The sequence below is a fragment of the Hibiscus syriacus genome, unplaced genomic scaffold (genome assembly GCF_006381635.1).
Source record: "Hibiscus syriacus cultivar Baekdansim isolate YM2019G1 unplaced genomic scaffold, ASM638163v2 tig00117034_pilon, whole genome shotgun sequence".
Classification (NCBI taxonomy): Eukaryota; Viridiplantae; Streptophyta; class Magnoliopsida; order Malvales; family Malvaceae; genus Hibiscus; species Hibiscus syriacus.
Window position 1 is genome coordinate 683,583 of NW_024063533.1, and position 16,384 is coordinate 699,966.

Consider the following 16,384-nt stretch of genomic DNA (forward strand, 5'->3'; position numbering starts at 1 on the left):
TCTTTTTTTTAAATTCCCCAGAAGAGTCGCCAAGCTGTCGAGACGTTTCTGTGCCCGGAAACAGAAAGTGCAAATAGTACACCTCAAGGGGTATAACTAGTCTCGAAAAGGTAAGTGTTTATCCTCCTTGAATCAGATAAAACACCAAGTTGTAGAGTTGCCACCAATCTTTTAATTTGGTGAGATTGGTCACCAAAATGTTATATTATTCTAATAATATTCCTAAGAATAATATTAAAATAATACAACTCGGGTCTGCTTACCAGAAAAATGAGTTCGGGAGTCGGTTACGTATGGGGAAGTATTAGCACCCCCATAACGCCCAAAATTAGTACCGGTATTTATTAATTATAGTCTTTGCAATAAATAATAAAATTGCTCTTTAAATTTAAATTTACAAATAATTTAATATAGATAATTACTAAATAATATTTAACATAAATATTATTAATTACATTATAATATTTAATATCAAAATTATATAGATTAAATTATAAATTATGTATAATAATAATCCTAAAGTACTATTAATAATTAATCATATAATAATAAATAATATTTAAAAATTATTTATCATAATTCAAAATAATCCTAAAATAATGTACTAACAATGTAATTTAACCTTAATTATTAATCATAATTGAAATATAATTTATTAAAATTCAAGGACTAAACATGTAATTTTACCCTAAATATATATATAAACATAGGCAAGGACTAAAATGAACATAAATAAAAATTTCAAATTCAAATGCTCAGGAACCTGATTTCGTGACCAAAATGGAAGGATTACAAAAAGTGAGGTATTGCGGACATAGTTTGACCACGCGCTAATTACCCAGAAGCCCCTATCCCAAAACGACATCGTATGCGAGAGGATATAAATGGCCCGAATTTGGCCCAAAGAGGGTAAACCCTCTCATTTCTCTCGTTTCACTCTATCTCTACAGAATGAGAGAACTCATTCTCTCTGCCCTCTCTCTAAACATCCTCCATCGGAGGAAGTCCGGTCATCGACCAGCAGCCGATAACCACTATCGACCGTCACCACCGACCATCATTCACGGTGGTCAGAATTTCACAAACTACCCTAAAATATAGATCGACTTTCCCTCTTTCCAAATCTGACTTCCTTTTTTCTTTAAAAACCCTTCAATAAGCCTAAATATAGGATTTTTACCTTCAGGAAAATCGTTTTTCCGACGACCTTTGGGCTTCGGCGATAGTAAGTGCTCTCAACTTATTCCCTCTATTTACTGCTTGGATGTTATCTCTTATGTTTTCGGTGCTTGGCTGATCTTCTTTTGCTGTTATTTTGTATATCTATCCTCTATTTGTTGTGTGTTCTTGCTTGCTCTCCCATTCTTATATGTGTTTCTTTTTGTTTCTCGCTGCTTGTTGTGTTTTTGGTTTCCTTGCAGGATAGGGCTATTTATAGTCCTCTAGAGATCCTCTGTAATGATGAGGAAACCTGGTATGGGACCTATGGTGATGACTCACCATAGACTGATAGGTTGTGCAGTTCTTGTTAGAGCAACGAGAGGCGGTGACTGGAATAGGCCCTAGGGTTGCAATGAACACCCTAGGGTTTTACTGGTTCATTTCTGGCCCTTGGATCTGCCTCTGATCGAACGATGGAGAGCTTCTGGTGGTTGGAGCATCTGATGAAAACCCTAGCGTGCACGGGCCTTCCCACAGGCTTACCGAAATTGGGCCCGAACTGGTTGTTGGGCCTGGGTCTAATATATTGGGTTTGAGTCTGGATTGAGATCGTTGTAATCAGGCCTGTGTGTTTTTCTTTGTAACCGGGCCTTTGGGCTTTGTAAACAATAATATAATATAATAATAATGTGTCACTCGGACGAAAATGACTGTCGATACTTCATATGTTTTCTCCATCCTTTGTTTATCTTTGGCATGAATATCCTTGACCATATTTCTTTCTTTTCTCCATCGACACTTATAATGTGATCTAAAGGTAAATGAATGAGATCCAAAGTAGTTAGTGGATTGAATTCATAAACTATCTCAAATGGAGAATAAACTATAGTGTAATGAATTGATATGTTGTAAGAAAATTCAACAAAAGGTAAATATTTTCCCAGTTACGAGTGTTCTTATCTACAAGAGCTCTAAGTAAAGAACCTAGAATATGATTTATTACATCGGTTTGAGGATAACAAGTGGTGGAGTATAGAAGTTTTGTAACTATCTTACCCCATAATATATTCCAAAGGTTGCTTATGAATTTTGTATCTCGATCGGATACAATAATGCGAGGGATGCCATGAATTCGTACTACCTCTCGGAAGAATAGATAACAATGTCTGTGGCGTCATTTATTTTATGACATGGAATGAAGTGTGACATTTTTGAAAGCATGTCCACAACCATAAAAATGTTATCTCATCTTTTCTTGGTGTGAGGTAAGCCAAGAATAAAGTCCATCAACAAATCAATCCAAGGCGATGAGGAAATTGATAAAGGAGTGTAGAAACTATTCGGATTTACCTTAGATTTGGCTTGTTTGCACGTGATGAGTGAAGCACATATTTTTCCATGGTTTTCCTCATGTACGGCCAAAATAAGTGTTCTATGACCATGTCGAGTGTCTTGTTAACACCGAAGTGACCCATTAATCCTCCTGAATACGATTCATGAACTAAAAACTCTCTCAGTGACCCACTAATCCTTGTTGGATATAGTTAAAAGAACCTGTTAAATAGTGGGTGTAAATCTCAGAAAGTCTGGGTCAGTAGATTAAAGTTCTTTAACATGTTCAAAACCCAGAATCGTTATATGCATTTGAGTAATTAATGTGTAACTTCGAGATAATGCATCAGTTACGATATTATATTTCTCTTATTTGTATTTGATTACGTAAGGAAAAGATTTAATAAACTCAACCCATCGAGCATGTCATTTTTTTAACTTATCTTGTCCATTTAACCACTTTAATGATTCATGATCCATATGTATGACAAACTCTTTATGAAGAAGATAGTGTTGCCACACTTCGAGTGCACGAACTAATGCTAGAAATTCTTTGTCATGTGTGGAGTAATTCAATTGTGCAGCTTTTAAATTTTCACTAAAGTAAGCGATAAGTTGTTTTTCTTGTATGAGAATTGTGCCTATGCCTATATCTGAAGTATCACATTCTAATTCGAAGGTGTTAGAAAAATTGGGAAGACGAAGGATAGGTGCAGAACATAACTTACCTTTTAAAAATTCAAAGGCTTCTTGTTGTGGTGAATCCAATTGAAATTCAACCGATTTTTTTATAATTTCCGTTAAAGACACAACAATGGTATAAAAATCTTTGACAAAGCGATGATATAATCTTGCTAAGCCATGAAATGATCATACCTTGGTTATGAAAGATGTTGTGGGTCATTCTTTTATTGCTTTCACCTTTTTGTCATCAACATAGATTCCCTATGCACTTACTATAAAGCCTAAAAACATAAGTTTATCTCTACAAAACACACACTTGTCTATGTTAGCATATAAGAGTTCTCTTCGGAGAACTTCAAGAACTAATCGAACATGAATGACATGAGAATCGAGAGAGGATGAGTAGATAAGAATATCATCAAAGTAAACGGAAACATATTTATCTATAAACTTCTTTAAGATATGGTTCATTGGTATTATGAATGTGCTTGGGGCGTTTGTGAGTCCAAAAGGCATAACGAGTCATTCGTATATTCTGAACTTGGTCTTGAAATGTAATATCCCAAAATCAGGCTAGTGACTAAAATAGAAGTTTTGAAACTTTGAGGTCTAATTTTGAAAGATTGAAAAGTTTAAGGATTTAATTAAGAAATATTTTGTAAAGGATGTGTTAGTAAATATATGAAGAAGTAAGGGTAAATTGGTCATTTCAAATGAAAGATTTTATTTTTCCTTTATAAGGAATGAAACATGTGGAAATGGGAAAAAGAGAGAAAGAGAAGTTTGGAAACTTGCTTCTTCTTCATCCTCTCAACGTGAGCTCTTCATGTCCAAGGTGAGTTTGATTTTCAGCTGGTTTTCTTGCAATTAAAAGAATGTTTTTATTAATGGAACATTAGGAAAGATTATGAGAACTTAAAAGGGGATAGAAAATCAAAGAAGTTATGGAATATTTAATATAAGGGGTCATTAAGTGAAATTATAGAAATAAGTTAGTAAATAAGTTTTGAGGTTAAATTTAACTTGTCATGATTAGAATTAAGAAAATCAAAGTGTTAGAACTAAATTTAGAACATGTTGAATATTTGGGATGATTCTTGAATTCCATATGGAGGATGAGATTTTGAGGATAAAGATGTATTAAATGTCTAGGAATTTGTTTGAGTATGTGTCCTTGAGTTAAGGGTATTAAAGGAGCTAAGTTATGAAGGATTTAAGTTAGAATGAAGTAATTTTTGGGCTTAAAAAGTGATTTCTGGGCAAGGGGTATCGGTACCCATTTATCAGGTACAATACCTCAAGAGTAAAAATAACGAGGGGATTCAAAAGGTATCGATACCTGGGAAGGTAGTATTGATACCATACCGATACCATAAGGGAGATATCGATACCAAGGAGATATCGAATGTAATTTCTATACTGATACTCGTCTTGGTATCGAATACCCTCAGCTAGGGTAGTACCGATACCCTATAGGGGGTATCGATACCTATTCAAAGGGAAATTGAAAATAAACTTTTCTTTTAGTTTAAGAAATTAAGGATCGAATCATATTATTTGGAATGCTGATATGTATACATGATTGTGTAGATATCGATCGAGAGCAACGTTCGGACAAGTTTTCAAGTAATAGTCATCGAGAAGAGATAAAGGATCGGTATTGACTAGTGAGGCCAGGTGAGTGCATATTAGTTAGTATACGATGTCTAAGGGAAATAAGACTTTCGACGAGTCTATTTCTTATATTAGAATGCATGAACTCATGAATATAAGCATATGTTTGATATGAGTGTATGTGTTATATGGTATTGCATGTGTTACATGTTTTGTATAAATGTATGCTAGTATGTTAAGACATAATAACCGGTATAAGTAATCTATGTGATTATGTAAGTTATATGATATTAACATAAGAGATTAAGTGACATGAGTTATATGATCATATGAAAATGTGACCATGAACTATGAGAAATAAACTATGAGATTATGTGCCTATGTGATATGAATATGTGACATTAGTTATGCGAAACTAAGCTAAGTGATTGCATGTGCATGTGAAAATGTTATGTGAAATAAGTGAAATGAACTATCATAAAAGATAATGCCCATGTTATATGAATTGAGAGCTAGAGGTATAGTTGGCATGCCAAGAGTCTAGGGTTCTACGTGGTCCTTCGGGATATATATGTAATTCTGTGTAATATATATGTGGTACTTCGATACACTTATTTGGTCCATCGTATTATGTATATGGTTCTTAAGGAGTGGTCTTTCAGGAAATATGTGATATGTAGTCCTTCGGGCATAGTGGTATTCGGGACATAGTGGTCATTCGGGACAAATTTTAAGTTCCCCTAGTGGAAATTATACGAGCTGTGGTCACAGCATAAGTGCACAACCTCAATGAACTCACATATATTTAGTTCTCCAAAGTACATAGGCTAATAAAGATATCATATAAATAATTTGAGGTGATTGTTATATGTGGTTTCGTATTTGGATATGAGTATGTTAGTTGCATGTGTTGCATATGTTATATTATCTATAAGGAAATATGTTTGTATGATATATTTGAATATAAGAGAATAAAATGAACTTATATGATATGTTACAAGTAATTACATGAGAAATGATGTGAACTTCATGAGTTTAGGTATATGTAATAAAGTGGTGGATTATAGGATTATATGAATAGAATCATTATGATCGTACAATGAGAATATACTTTGTAAGTGAACTAGTATAATGAAAGTATATTAGTAAATGAGAATTGAGATAAATAAATAGTACATTAAATATGAAACATGTACATAAATAAGTTGTATATGAAAGTTTATATGTTTCAATGAAATGATGATCTAAAACTTGTTAAATTCTTAGGTGATATAAAACACAATACAAAGATCTAGGAAATGAAGTCATATGAGAATATCATAGAAATTAAGTTATGATAAATTATGATAATATGTTTATGTGGCAAATTATGTGAAAATGAACTAATATAATATAAAGAATTAATACACAAGAATATGATATAGACTATGTAACAAGAGTCTATAGGTTATATGATAAATACAAGCATATGGAAATAAGAGATAAGATAGATGATTACGGTATAGAAATTATATGATTAAGAATTATGTAAAAGGAATGATTCAAAGGATAACAGGAGAATGTGATATAAGATGAGTGAGGTAAATATATGTGATTATATGAATATGAAACAATGTACAATACTATATGATATAATGATATATGTGTATGTATATTTTTATTATATGAATGTGTATATAAGATTGTATGATTTGATAGTATAAAGCATGCATTCATTGTTAAGAGTTATAGTTACCTTATACGTTTTATATGCCTCAATAAGTCAAAGACTTAGCTTGTGAATGTTTCACACGTATGATTCAAGGAAATTATGGATCGAAGAAGAGCAAGACAGATCAGCTCTCCTTTACTATAATCAGATCAGAGAAGAGTTTTGAATCATATGTATTTTATTATTTGAAAGTAGTTGGCATGTAATTAATGTTTTAAATTATATATGCTCTGATCAATTTTGAAGATATTTTATTTGCAATAATATGAACCTTTATTGAATAAAATTGGAATTTTTTCATGATGATATACAATTATAAGTTTGAAAAGTCAATGTGACACCTCGGACTCGGATCGGGTTGGGGTGTTACATGAAAGCTGTCTTCCATTCGTCACATTCTTTCATTTGGATTTGATGGTAACCGCTTTTCAAGTCTATCTTTGTGAAGATACATGATCCATGAAGCTCATCTAACATATCATCTAGGCGTAGAATAGGGTGACTTGATTGTTATTCGGTTGATAGGTCGACAATCTACACACATTCAAAATGTGCTATCTTTCTTCGGAACTAAGATGACTAGAATTGCACAAGGACTAAGGCTTTCACAGATATAGCCTTTTTGTAACAACGTCTACTTGTCGTTCAAACTCTTTTATTTCATCAGGATTACAACGATAAGTAGGACTTTTAGGAATCGATAAGCATGGAATGAAGTCAATTTGATGTTGAATTTCTCTTGTAGGTGGTAAACCATCTGGAGGGTCACTCAAAACATCAGTAAAATCCTGTAAAAGTGAAGAAAATACACTAGGCAAACTTGTGAGATTATTATAAATCGAAAAAATTGAGTATTCGAAACGGATGAGGATACACGACATGTTTTGACAAAAGATCTCTCATAATTCTTTTGTGCTCACATAAATGTTTTGTGACACTCTTTTTTTCTCATAACTATGTTCACTCACATCCTTTGAGTCATTTTTGTTTTGCTTTTATGGGTTATGACCTCTTTTTCTTTTGCCTATTTTTTGAATCTCAACCTCCTCACAAATTCTCTTTTGATCAAATAGTATATCTTTTGGTAACATCGGCCTAAGACTAAAAGGTTTGCCATTTATGTTTAAAGACTTGTTCGTCTTACCATAGTAGGTAACATCATTTCCATGGCCTTCCTAGAAGAATGTGAGATACTTGTATCGGAAGAACATCACATCACACATTATCACAATACTTGCCCATCTTTAAATTTACAAGACATTGCTTAGTGACTTTTAGTTCAACATTCTCGTTGAGCCATTGTAAACAGTATGGTTTTGGATTTCGTTGACAAGGAAAAATAAGTGTGTTCACATAACTGCTTATCACATTAACACAACTTCTATTATCGATGATCAAAGAGTATGTCTTATCTTTTATCTGACATCTTGTGTGAAAGATGTTTGTTCTTTGTATATCCGAGTCATCCACTGCTTGTATGCTTAGGTTTTGCCTAATTACCCATCAATTTCCATCAAAGCCATCACTATATGAATCCACTTGTGCATTTTTCTTAATAGGGTTGGGACAATCTGTATCTGATTCAGAATAATAAGTATCATCCTCTCAAATTATAATATTTTTCATACTGAGACAATCACAACTGACATGACCATATCCTTTGCTTTTGTAGAATAAAATATCTCTTGTTTGAGACTTTTTAGGGTTTTGATCATGTCTTTATTAGCCGCTTTAGGCTTTTCATCCCTCATTTTCTTTATTACAACAACGGGTGGGATAGAAGAAGAAATGGAAGGAGTATAAGTACCTTGATAAGTTTCCCTAATGCGATACTTCATTTGAAATTGTAATTCGATTATCATTTCTTTTTTAAGCGTGTCTTCAAGGTTTTCATAACCATGTAAATCAAGAATATCGACAATGTTCGGGTTTAATCCAATGACGAATCTTGTGATTGTGACTTCATTTCTTTATTGATGTTAGCACGATTCATTAGGGATTACATCTCTTTATAGTAGTATTCGACATAACTTCTACCTTCTCATAGTCTTTGAAGTCGTTGCTTAACATCACAAATGTAATGTTTCAGGAGAAAGCGATCTCTCATAACTATTCAAAGTGCTCCCCATGATTCAATTGCTTACACTCGATATTCTTGAATAACATTTCTTGTTTGCATCCACCATGTAAGAGCGTATTCTGAAAATTCCATGGTGATGAGTGGAACTTGTTCTTCCGGTGGACAATCTTAGTAGGAAAACATAAGATCAACTTTGCTTTCCCAATCAATGTAACCATCTGGATCATAAGCTCATTTGAAAAGTGAAATTATGAATTTCGGTTTAGTAAAAAGTTTCGGCATTTGAAGTCGAGATTGTGCATGTCTAGGTTGTATTTATTCAACTCCTATGACTTCTCTTGGTGGATTATCAACATTCAAATTTACTTGTTGTTGTCTTTCCATGGTAAGATCAACCATTTGTGTTTACATTATCATTGTTTGTTGTTATAGACCAGTAAGCATTGTCATTTGTTATTGAATAGTTGTCATAAGGGCTTGTATGGCCTCGGCAACTTCTTCGTTTTTTACCATTCTGAAAAGTCTCAACACTAAAAAATAACAATGTGTAAAATGGAAAAAAGAATAATCAAAGAAACAAGAAACCTCACAGTTCACTCCAAGAAAGTAACACAACCGAGAGGCAAGTTGGCCGATCTTGTACTCTTTAAAAATCTCTTACCAAGAAGTCTCACAATGTTTGTATCGAATTTCAATCTCTAACAAATATGAAAACAAAATAGTAGCTCTAAGAAATCAAAGAAGGCTAACACTCTAATTGAACGAGAATGCAATGAAGAAGAAGTATGCAAACTCTTTTAATCCTACTAATACAAGAAGAGAATGTGTTAGACAATGTAAGTGAACAAAGAATGGTAAAACAAAAGAACTTAAAATACTAAGAATAAAAAAAAGTTGGAAAAAACCAAACCCAAAAAACCAAAAAACGCAGGATTAACTTGAGCAATGTTTTTAAGGGTGTTACCGATGTCTAAAAAATCTAATTTTTTTTGAAGTCTTTCTTTGAGTTTATAATCAGCCTGTAAATTTTCAACCCAAAATACCATCAGTAGTATCTTGTATAAATTCTTGAACGGAGGGAACTTAAATCTGCCAAACAAATTTGAACGACGCTTTTAAGGGGTCTATTTATGTCCGATTGAATTGAATTTTTTTAGAACCACTCTTGGGATAAGTAATGTACTTGTAAAAATTAGTCCTAAATTCCTTCATTTGCTTTTTCTAAAAATTTTGCGTTTTTTGTTGATTAAAAAGAGCAAACTAACAAGAAGAAATTGCGACAAAATTAAAAAAAATGCAAAAAGAACCTGAAAACGATCAATTGTTGTAAACTAGCTCTGTTGGGGTACCTTGGCAGTTTTGTGTTCAAAAACAAGCAAGATTGCTTGATTCTTTCCAATAATCGACCTAAATTGATACCAAATGATAAAGAATAGAAATGGAGTTATGAACGTTGCTCGTCGTTGAAGAATCAAACCTAGAAAGATCTAGACTCGATCAAAGAATGAATGGGAAAGAGATGGAGGGGCAATGATAATTAAGGTTTTTAGGGTTTGTTGGAAATTGAATAAGATGAATAATATTAAAACAATAAAGATAAAATAAATATAAGGGAAAGTAATAATAATAATAATAATAATAATAATAATATGATAGGAATAACTTAGCCAAGTAAGGGTTTTGTTGGTGATGGGCGAGAATAGTGATTGAATAATGATGATGATTGATAGATAGTTGTTCTACGGACCCTCCTAGTCGCAATTGACTAGGAAAACTCGATAATTGGCTCTAACCAATCGCAATGAGAAGACAAACGGAGTGTGGAGATCTCCCTCACGAAGAACTTGAAAGAACTTAATGATGAAGAATGTTTTGAAGGCACAAGGCAATCAACACTTGCAAAAACAAACTCTCGTTGTATTATATTCAAGAAATATGTGTTTACAATGGTGGAAGAAGCCTCCTTTATATAGGGTGAGAAGTCTTTGTTGTAACATGACTAATGAATAAAAGAAAATGTTTCGAGTCTATCCTAATTCCTAATAAAATAATAATAAACTAGGAATAATGTTTTAACTTGATCTTAATTCCTAAAAAAATAATCAAACTAATTTTAAAAGATAATGCATTTAAATTATATTACAAATAATCAATAAAATATTAAAAATTTGTAATATTTAGAAATTGATCATTTAAGGGATTTTAAAGATATTTTCAGGATTGTCTTTGGTTATGTCATTAATTGATCCTGAAGTTGTTTCAACTTGAGTTATTGAGATACAAGTAGATGTAGTAAGAATGAGTAATGAATTTTCTTCATAGAATTCTTTAATCTTCATGTCAGCATGAAGTCCCTTGCTAACGAAGGCTTGAACCGCAACTTGAAGCTTGTCTTTCAGAAGTTTGGACCTGACCCGTGTGATTGGACCAAGTGAAAGAGTCAGTCCATCTTCTTTTGTCCTGTGACGTGTCGTGCATGTATCAGTCTAGAGGGTTAATAAACTTTGTGATACTAAGGAGGACCTAATTCTGAAGGAATGCCATGTCGTAAAGGTAAATGAAGCTAATACAAATCGATACATGTAATTCTTTGATTATGCAAAGAAGTCTGAGGTATTTGTTGATAAAGCGGATAAGGTTGATCAGTCTATTAATATGAAGAACACTAAATTTGTTAATAATGTGCCTAGAACAATTAGTTTAATAATTATTCAGGTTGAGGATAATGGATTTCCTCCATAATAGTTAAAAAGATTTTAAAAAATCATGGAACATGAACCAAATGATCTCAATGGTTAAAGGAATGATTGGTATTCCTATAGTTCTCAGGTTCGAGCACGATGTCTATAAGAGTGTTTGAATGTTCATGTTCTAAAGATTCTCAAGTCTCAATCATTTGATAATGAAAGCTCAAAAACCCTTACAATTTCTGATGCTCGAACCTGAAATCTCTAAGAATAATAATAATCTCTTTAATCATAAGGCAATTTGGTGTGTGCTACCTTATAATAACTTTAAACTAATGAAAAGAACGCACAAAGGATTTGACCATATTGTATCACCATTTTTGGTCCAATTGCTATGGTGAGAATTTTCTAGCAAATTATCCTCAAATAACTTAAAAAAGGGGTTAATTCAGTATATTTGTTTTACAAATTTTATTTAAGAAATATATATATATATAGTTTTTCGACTTCAATTGTTTAGTAATATAATCATAATGTGTTAAAAATAATTAAAATATTTGTTTTAGATTAATAAAATATTAATATAATGATAACACTCTCTGCAAATATAACTGCTCGAACATAAGACCTTTAAAGAGAACATTTATTTTTGTCATTAAAACTATTAAAAATAATATATATATATATATAATGTTTGCAACTTAAGGTGATTTGTATACCTAACATAAATATTGTCATACAAATGAAAGCACATAAAAGAAACTAAAAGATTGAAGAAGAAAAGAAAATTGCATTTACAACTCAGCATGGGCCATTTATTTTTCAATTACATAAAAAATGCATTTACAGCTCAAACAAAGTGCATCACATGCATAATATCTATCCAACCAAGAAAAAGAAGAAAAAAACATTGTGTTGAATCAATATTTGTGGTATCGTCATATTCACATCAACACCAATATTTGTGGTATCATCATATTCACATGAACACCATCCTAATGCACAAGCTCAACACCACCATAACCAATCTCTTGCTCCCCAATCTTTGAACCCCATTGTTATCATTAGAGTCTGGTCATCTGTCGGCTCACTGTCTACAGGTGTGTCTGCATCCGGTGCACTTGCTGATTCCACCGGTTTAAACATCTCCTTAGGCAACAATACCTTATTAATTTTGTACACGATTAATGGTTCTTCATCTTTCACAATCCCCGTGATCTTGGCGATCACAATAGTGGTGTCCAACATCACCACCTCGTCGTTTTTGTCCACTATGAAATCGAACTTGTTTGCTCCGTCCGTCGCCAGCGTGTTCATGATCCCGGTGTTGGTTTTCAGCATTTGCATGTTCATATACACCAGAAGCCCATGGTACAACGGCAGAGACTTTTTCTTCGTCGCCGTCAGATTCTTGTATTTGGTCATGAAATCTTTGACGACCTGGTCGGTCGGGCAGAACATCGTTAAACCCGAATCGAGATTTTGGTTGAATGTTTCGTCGGCATCCGTAGCTTTAAGCAAATTCGTAAACGCTTTACAGCCTTGCTTCATCATTATTTCGGTTATACTAAGATCGGTCGGCGCGGCAGTCGGTGCTTCTTTTTCAGCTGAATCCAGAGGCATGTAGTAAGAATGAGTAATGAATTTTCTTCATAGAATTCTTTAATCTTCATGTCAGCATGAAGTCCCTTGCTAACGAAGGCTTGAACCGCAACTTGAAGCTTGTCTTTCAGAAGTTTGGACCTGACCCGTGTGATTGGACCAAGTGAAAGAGTCAGTCCATCTTCTTTTGTCCTGTGACGTGTCTTGCATGTATCAGTCTAGAGGGTTAATAAACTTTGTGATACTAAGGAGGACCTTGTGAAGGAAGGCCATGTCGTAAAGGTAAATGAAGCCAATACAAATCGATACATGTAATTCCTTTGATTATGCAAAGAAGTCTGAGGTATTTGTTGATAAAGTAGATAAGGTTGATCAGTCTATTAATATGAAGAACACTAAATTTGTTAATAATGTGCCTAGAACAATTGGTTTAATAATTATTCAGGTTGAGGATAATGGATTTCCTCCATAATAGTTAAAAAGATTTTAAAAAATCATGGAACATGAACCAAATGATCTCAATGGTTAAAGGAATGATTGGTATTCCTATAGTTCTCAGGTTCGAGCACGATGTCTATAAGAGTGTTTGAATGTTCATGTTCTAAAGATTCTCAGGTCTCAATCATTTGATAATGAAAGCTCAAAAACCCTTACAGTTTCTGATGCCCGAACCTAAATCTCTAAGAATAATAATAATATCTTTAATCATAAGGCAATTTGGTATGTGCTACCTTATAATCAGTTTAAACTAATGAAAAGAACGCACAAAGGATTTGACCTTATTGTATCACCTTTTTTGGTCCAATTGCTATGGTGAGAATTTTCTAGCAAATTATCCTCAAATAACTTAAAAAAGGGGTTAATTCAGTATATTTGTTTTACAAATTTTATTTAAGAAATACTATATGTATATATATAGGTTTTCGACTTCAATTGTTTAGTAATATAGTCATAATGTGTTAAAAATAATTAAAATATTTTTTTAGATTAATAAAATATTAATCTAATGATAACATTCTCTGCAAATATAAATGCTTGAACATAAGACCTTTAAAGAGAACATTTATTTTTGTCATTAAAACTATTAAAAATTATATATATATATATATTTAATGCTTGCAATTTAAGGTGATTTGTATACCTAATATAAATATTGTCATACAAATGAAAGCACATAAAAGAAACTAAAAGATTGAAGAAGAAAAGAAAATTGCATTTACAGCTCAGCATGGGCCATTTATTTTTCAATTACATAAAAAATCATTTACAGCTCAAACAAAGTGCATCACATGCATATTATCTATCCAACCAAAACAAAGAAGAAGAAAACATTGTGTTGAATCAATATTTGTGGTATCGTCATATTCACATCAACACCAATATTTGTGGTATCATGATATTTACATGAACACCATCCTAATGCACAAGCTCAACACCACCATAACCAATCTCTTGCTCCCCAATCTTTGAACCCCATTGTTATCATCTAGAGTCTGGTCATCTGCCGGCTCGCTGTCTACAGGTGCGTCTGCATCCGGTGCATTTGCTGATTCCACCGGTTTAAACATCTCCTTAGGCAACAATACCTTACTGATTTTGTACACTATCAATGGTTCTTCATCTTTCACAATCCCCGTGATCTTGGCGGTCACAACAGTGGTGTCCAACATCACCACCTCGTCGTTTTTGTCCACTGTGAAATCAAACTTGTTCGCTCCGTCTGTCGCCAGCGTGTTCATGATCCCGGTGTTGGTTTTCAGCATTTGCATGTTCATGTACACCGGAAGGCCATGGTACAACAGCAGAGACTTTTTCTTCGCTGCCGTCAGATTCTTGTATTTGGGCATGAAATCTTTGACGACCTGGTCGGTCGGGCAGAACACCGTTAAACCCGCGTCGAGATTTTGGTTGAATGTTTCGTCGGCATCCGTAGCTTTAAGCAAATCCGCAAACGCTTTACAGCCTTGCTTCATCATTATTTCGGTTATATTAAGATCGGTCGGCGCGGCCGTCGGTGCTTCAGCTTCAGCTGAATCCAAAGGCTGGATTGGATCGATGTTTAAATCATTAAATGGGAATTCTATATGTAAAAGACTTAACAGATTAATAAAATCAAACACTTACGTGACTGATTTGTATGATGGAGATATTATAAGGAATCTCTTTAACGGATTTAACGTAAGTAGCATTGAGTTTCCCGTCGTTGTCTTCAGCGCCGAATCCAACTTTCCCGCCTTTAAGATTAGTAATGTTGACGTACCCTGAAGTGCCCTCAGCGGCGCCGGTGGCCTGGAACATGGTGGAGGTCAACGTTGTTCCTTTGGAAATGCGGTGGAGCTTCTTGGAACCGAAGTAGTCGACGAGTACGTGGAGGGAGAGGACGTTCTTGAGGGTGTAGAGGGAGAAATGTCTGGACAGGAGAGACGACATGGCGGTGTTGTCGAGGGCAAGAACGGTTATGGTTTGGCGTCGGTTGATCTGTGAAGCTAAGTGAGTGGCGGTGAGGTAGTGATTGAAGGTGGAGAATTGAGGGTATTTGGCGAGGATGCGAGTGATGTTGTGTGCATTGGTGGTGGTGGTGAAGGAGAGGAGTAGAAGATGGTGGCGGTTGGTGGCGGCGACATGGTGGTGGGATTGGAAGTGGAGGAGAATAGCCTTGGTGTTCGAGTTTAAGTAGGGTGTTGGGTGAGCATTACCAACTAAGAGTGAACGGGATGGGGACCCTACGTTAAGGTGGGCCCCTTATCCCCACTATGATTGAATGCCCATCATTCATTTCTCGCCTTGCAATTATTTAATTCCAAACAGGAATTTACTGACACCCTCGTCATTCGAGTTTTTATTTTAAAAACCTAAAGTTAAATAGTCAATGTCAACCATATATAGAATAGGATGATTAAAATTTAACTTTATATCATTTAATATGTCTAAAGTTTAAAGTTTGTATATATAAAAAAATATTCGTTGAAAGATTCATATACCACAAAATTAAGTTTACATTACATATCAATTCAGATTAACTAGAATAAAGTTATAGAAAATCAAGATGATGACAAAAATAAAGTTCTCCATTAACATCTCCTTGTTCCCTAGGTTGTAGGTTTAACATTCATTAGGAATAAAATTTCCCTTCTTAGATAGACATTGTTAAAAAAAAGTTAATTTTTAGAGGGTTATAATGTAATTTTCATTAACTAAAGGATTAAAAATAATTAAATTATTAAAAAGAGACAAAATTAAATATATTAACTTTTTTTGATTCATTAATTGATTGAGTGATCAAAAAATGTCTATGTTGTTCTATATTATATAAGTTTTAATTTTGATATTTAACTTGAAAATATAATATATATAAAAATATATACTAGCTTTTAATTTAGGGATTAAATAACTATAATAACTTTTAGATGTATTTTAAAAATCTATATCCCTTTTTATATATTTTAATTTAATGCTCACGTATTGAGACGGCGGTGGAGTTTAAATCTCCTTATAATATAAGTATTTTCTTTA

The 16,384-nt window shown here is 33.4% G+C and overlaps 1 protein-coding gene and 1 pseudogene across 1 annotated transcript; both read right to left on the reverse strand.

The window, feature by feature from the left end:
* Positions 1-12,235: 12,235 nt before the first annotated feature.
* On the reverse strand, positions 12,236-12,892 carry LOC120196844 (annotated as a pseudogene).
* A 1,191-nt stretch (positions 12,893-14,083) lies between these two features.
* Positions 14,084-15,702, reverse strand: LOC120196845 (fasciclin-like arabinogalactan protein 2). Its single transcript, XM_039198551.1, has 3 exons — positions 15,678-15,702; positions 14,996-15,594; positions 14,084-14,913 (listed from the first exon to the last, which is right to left on the reverse strand). The coding sequence occupies exons 1-3, from the start codon at positions 15,700-15,702 to the stop codon at positions 14,272-14,274; spliced, it is 1,266 nt and encodes a 421-aa protein (XP_039054482.1). The 3' UTR covers positions 14,084-14,271.
* Between the last annotated feature and the right edge of the window lie 682 nt (positions 15,703-16,384).

Bases quoted from the DNA above. Each gene is read 5' to 3' on its own strand.
- LOC120196845 (XM_039198551.1), bottom strand. From the start codon at position 15,702: ATGACGAGGGTGTCAGTAAATTCCT. The intron at 15,595-15,677 runs GTTTGGAATTAA...ACCTTAACGTAG, and splicing joins GAGGGTGTCAGTAAATTCCT to GGTCCCCATCCCGTTCACTC. The intron at 14,914-14,995 runs GTAAGTGTTTGA...GATCCAATCCAG, and splicing joins CCATCATACAAATCAGTCAC to CCTTTGGATTCAGCTGAAGC.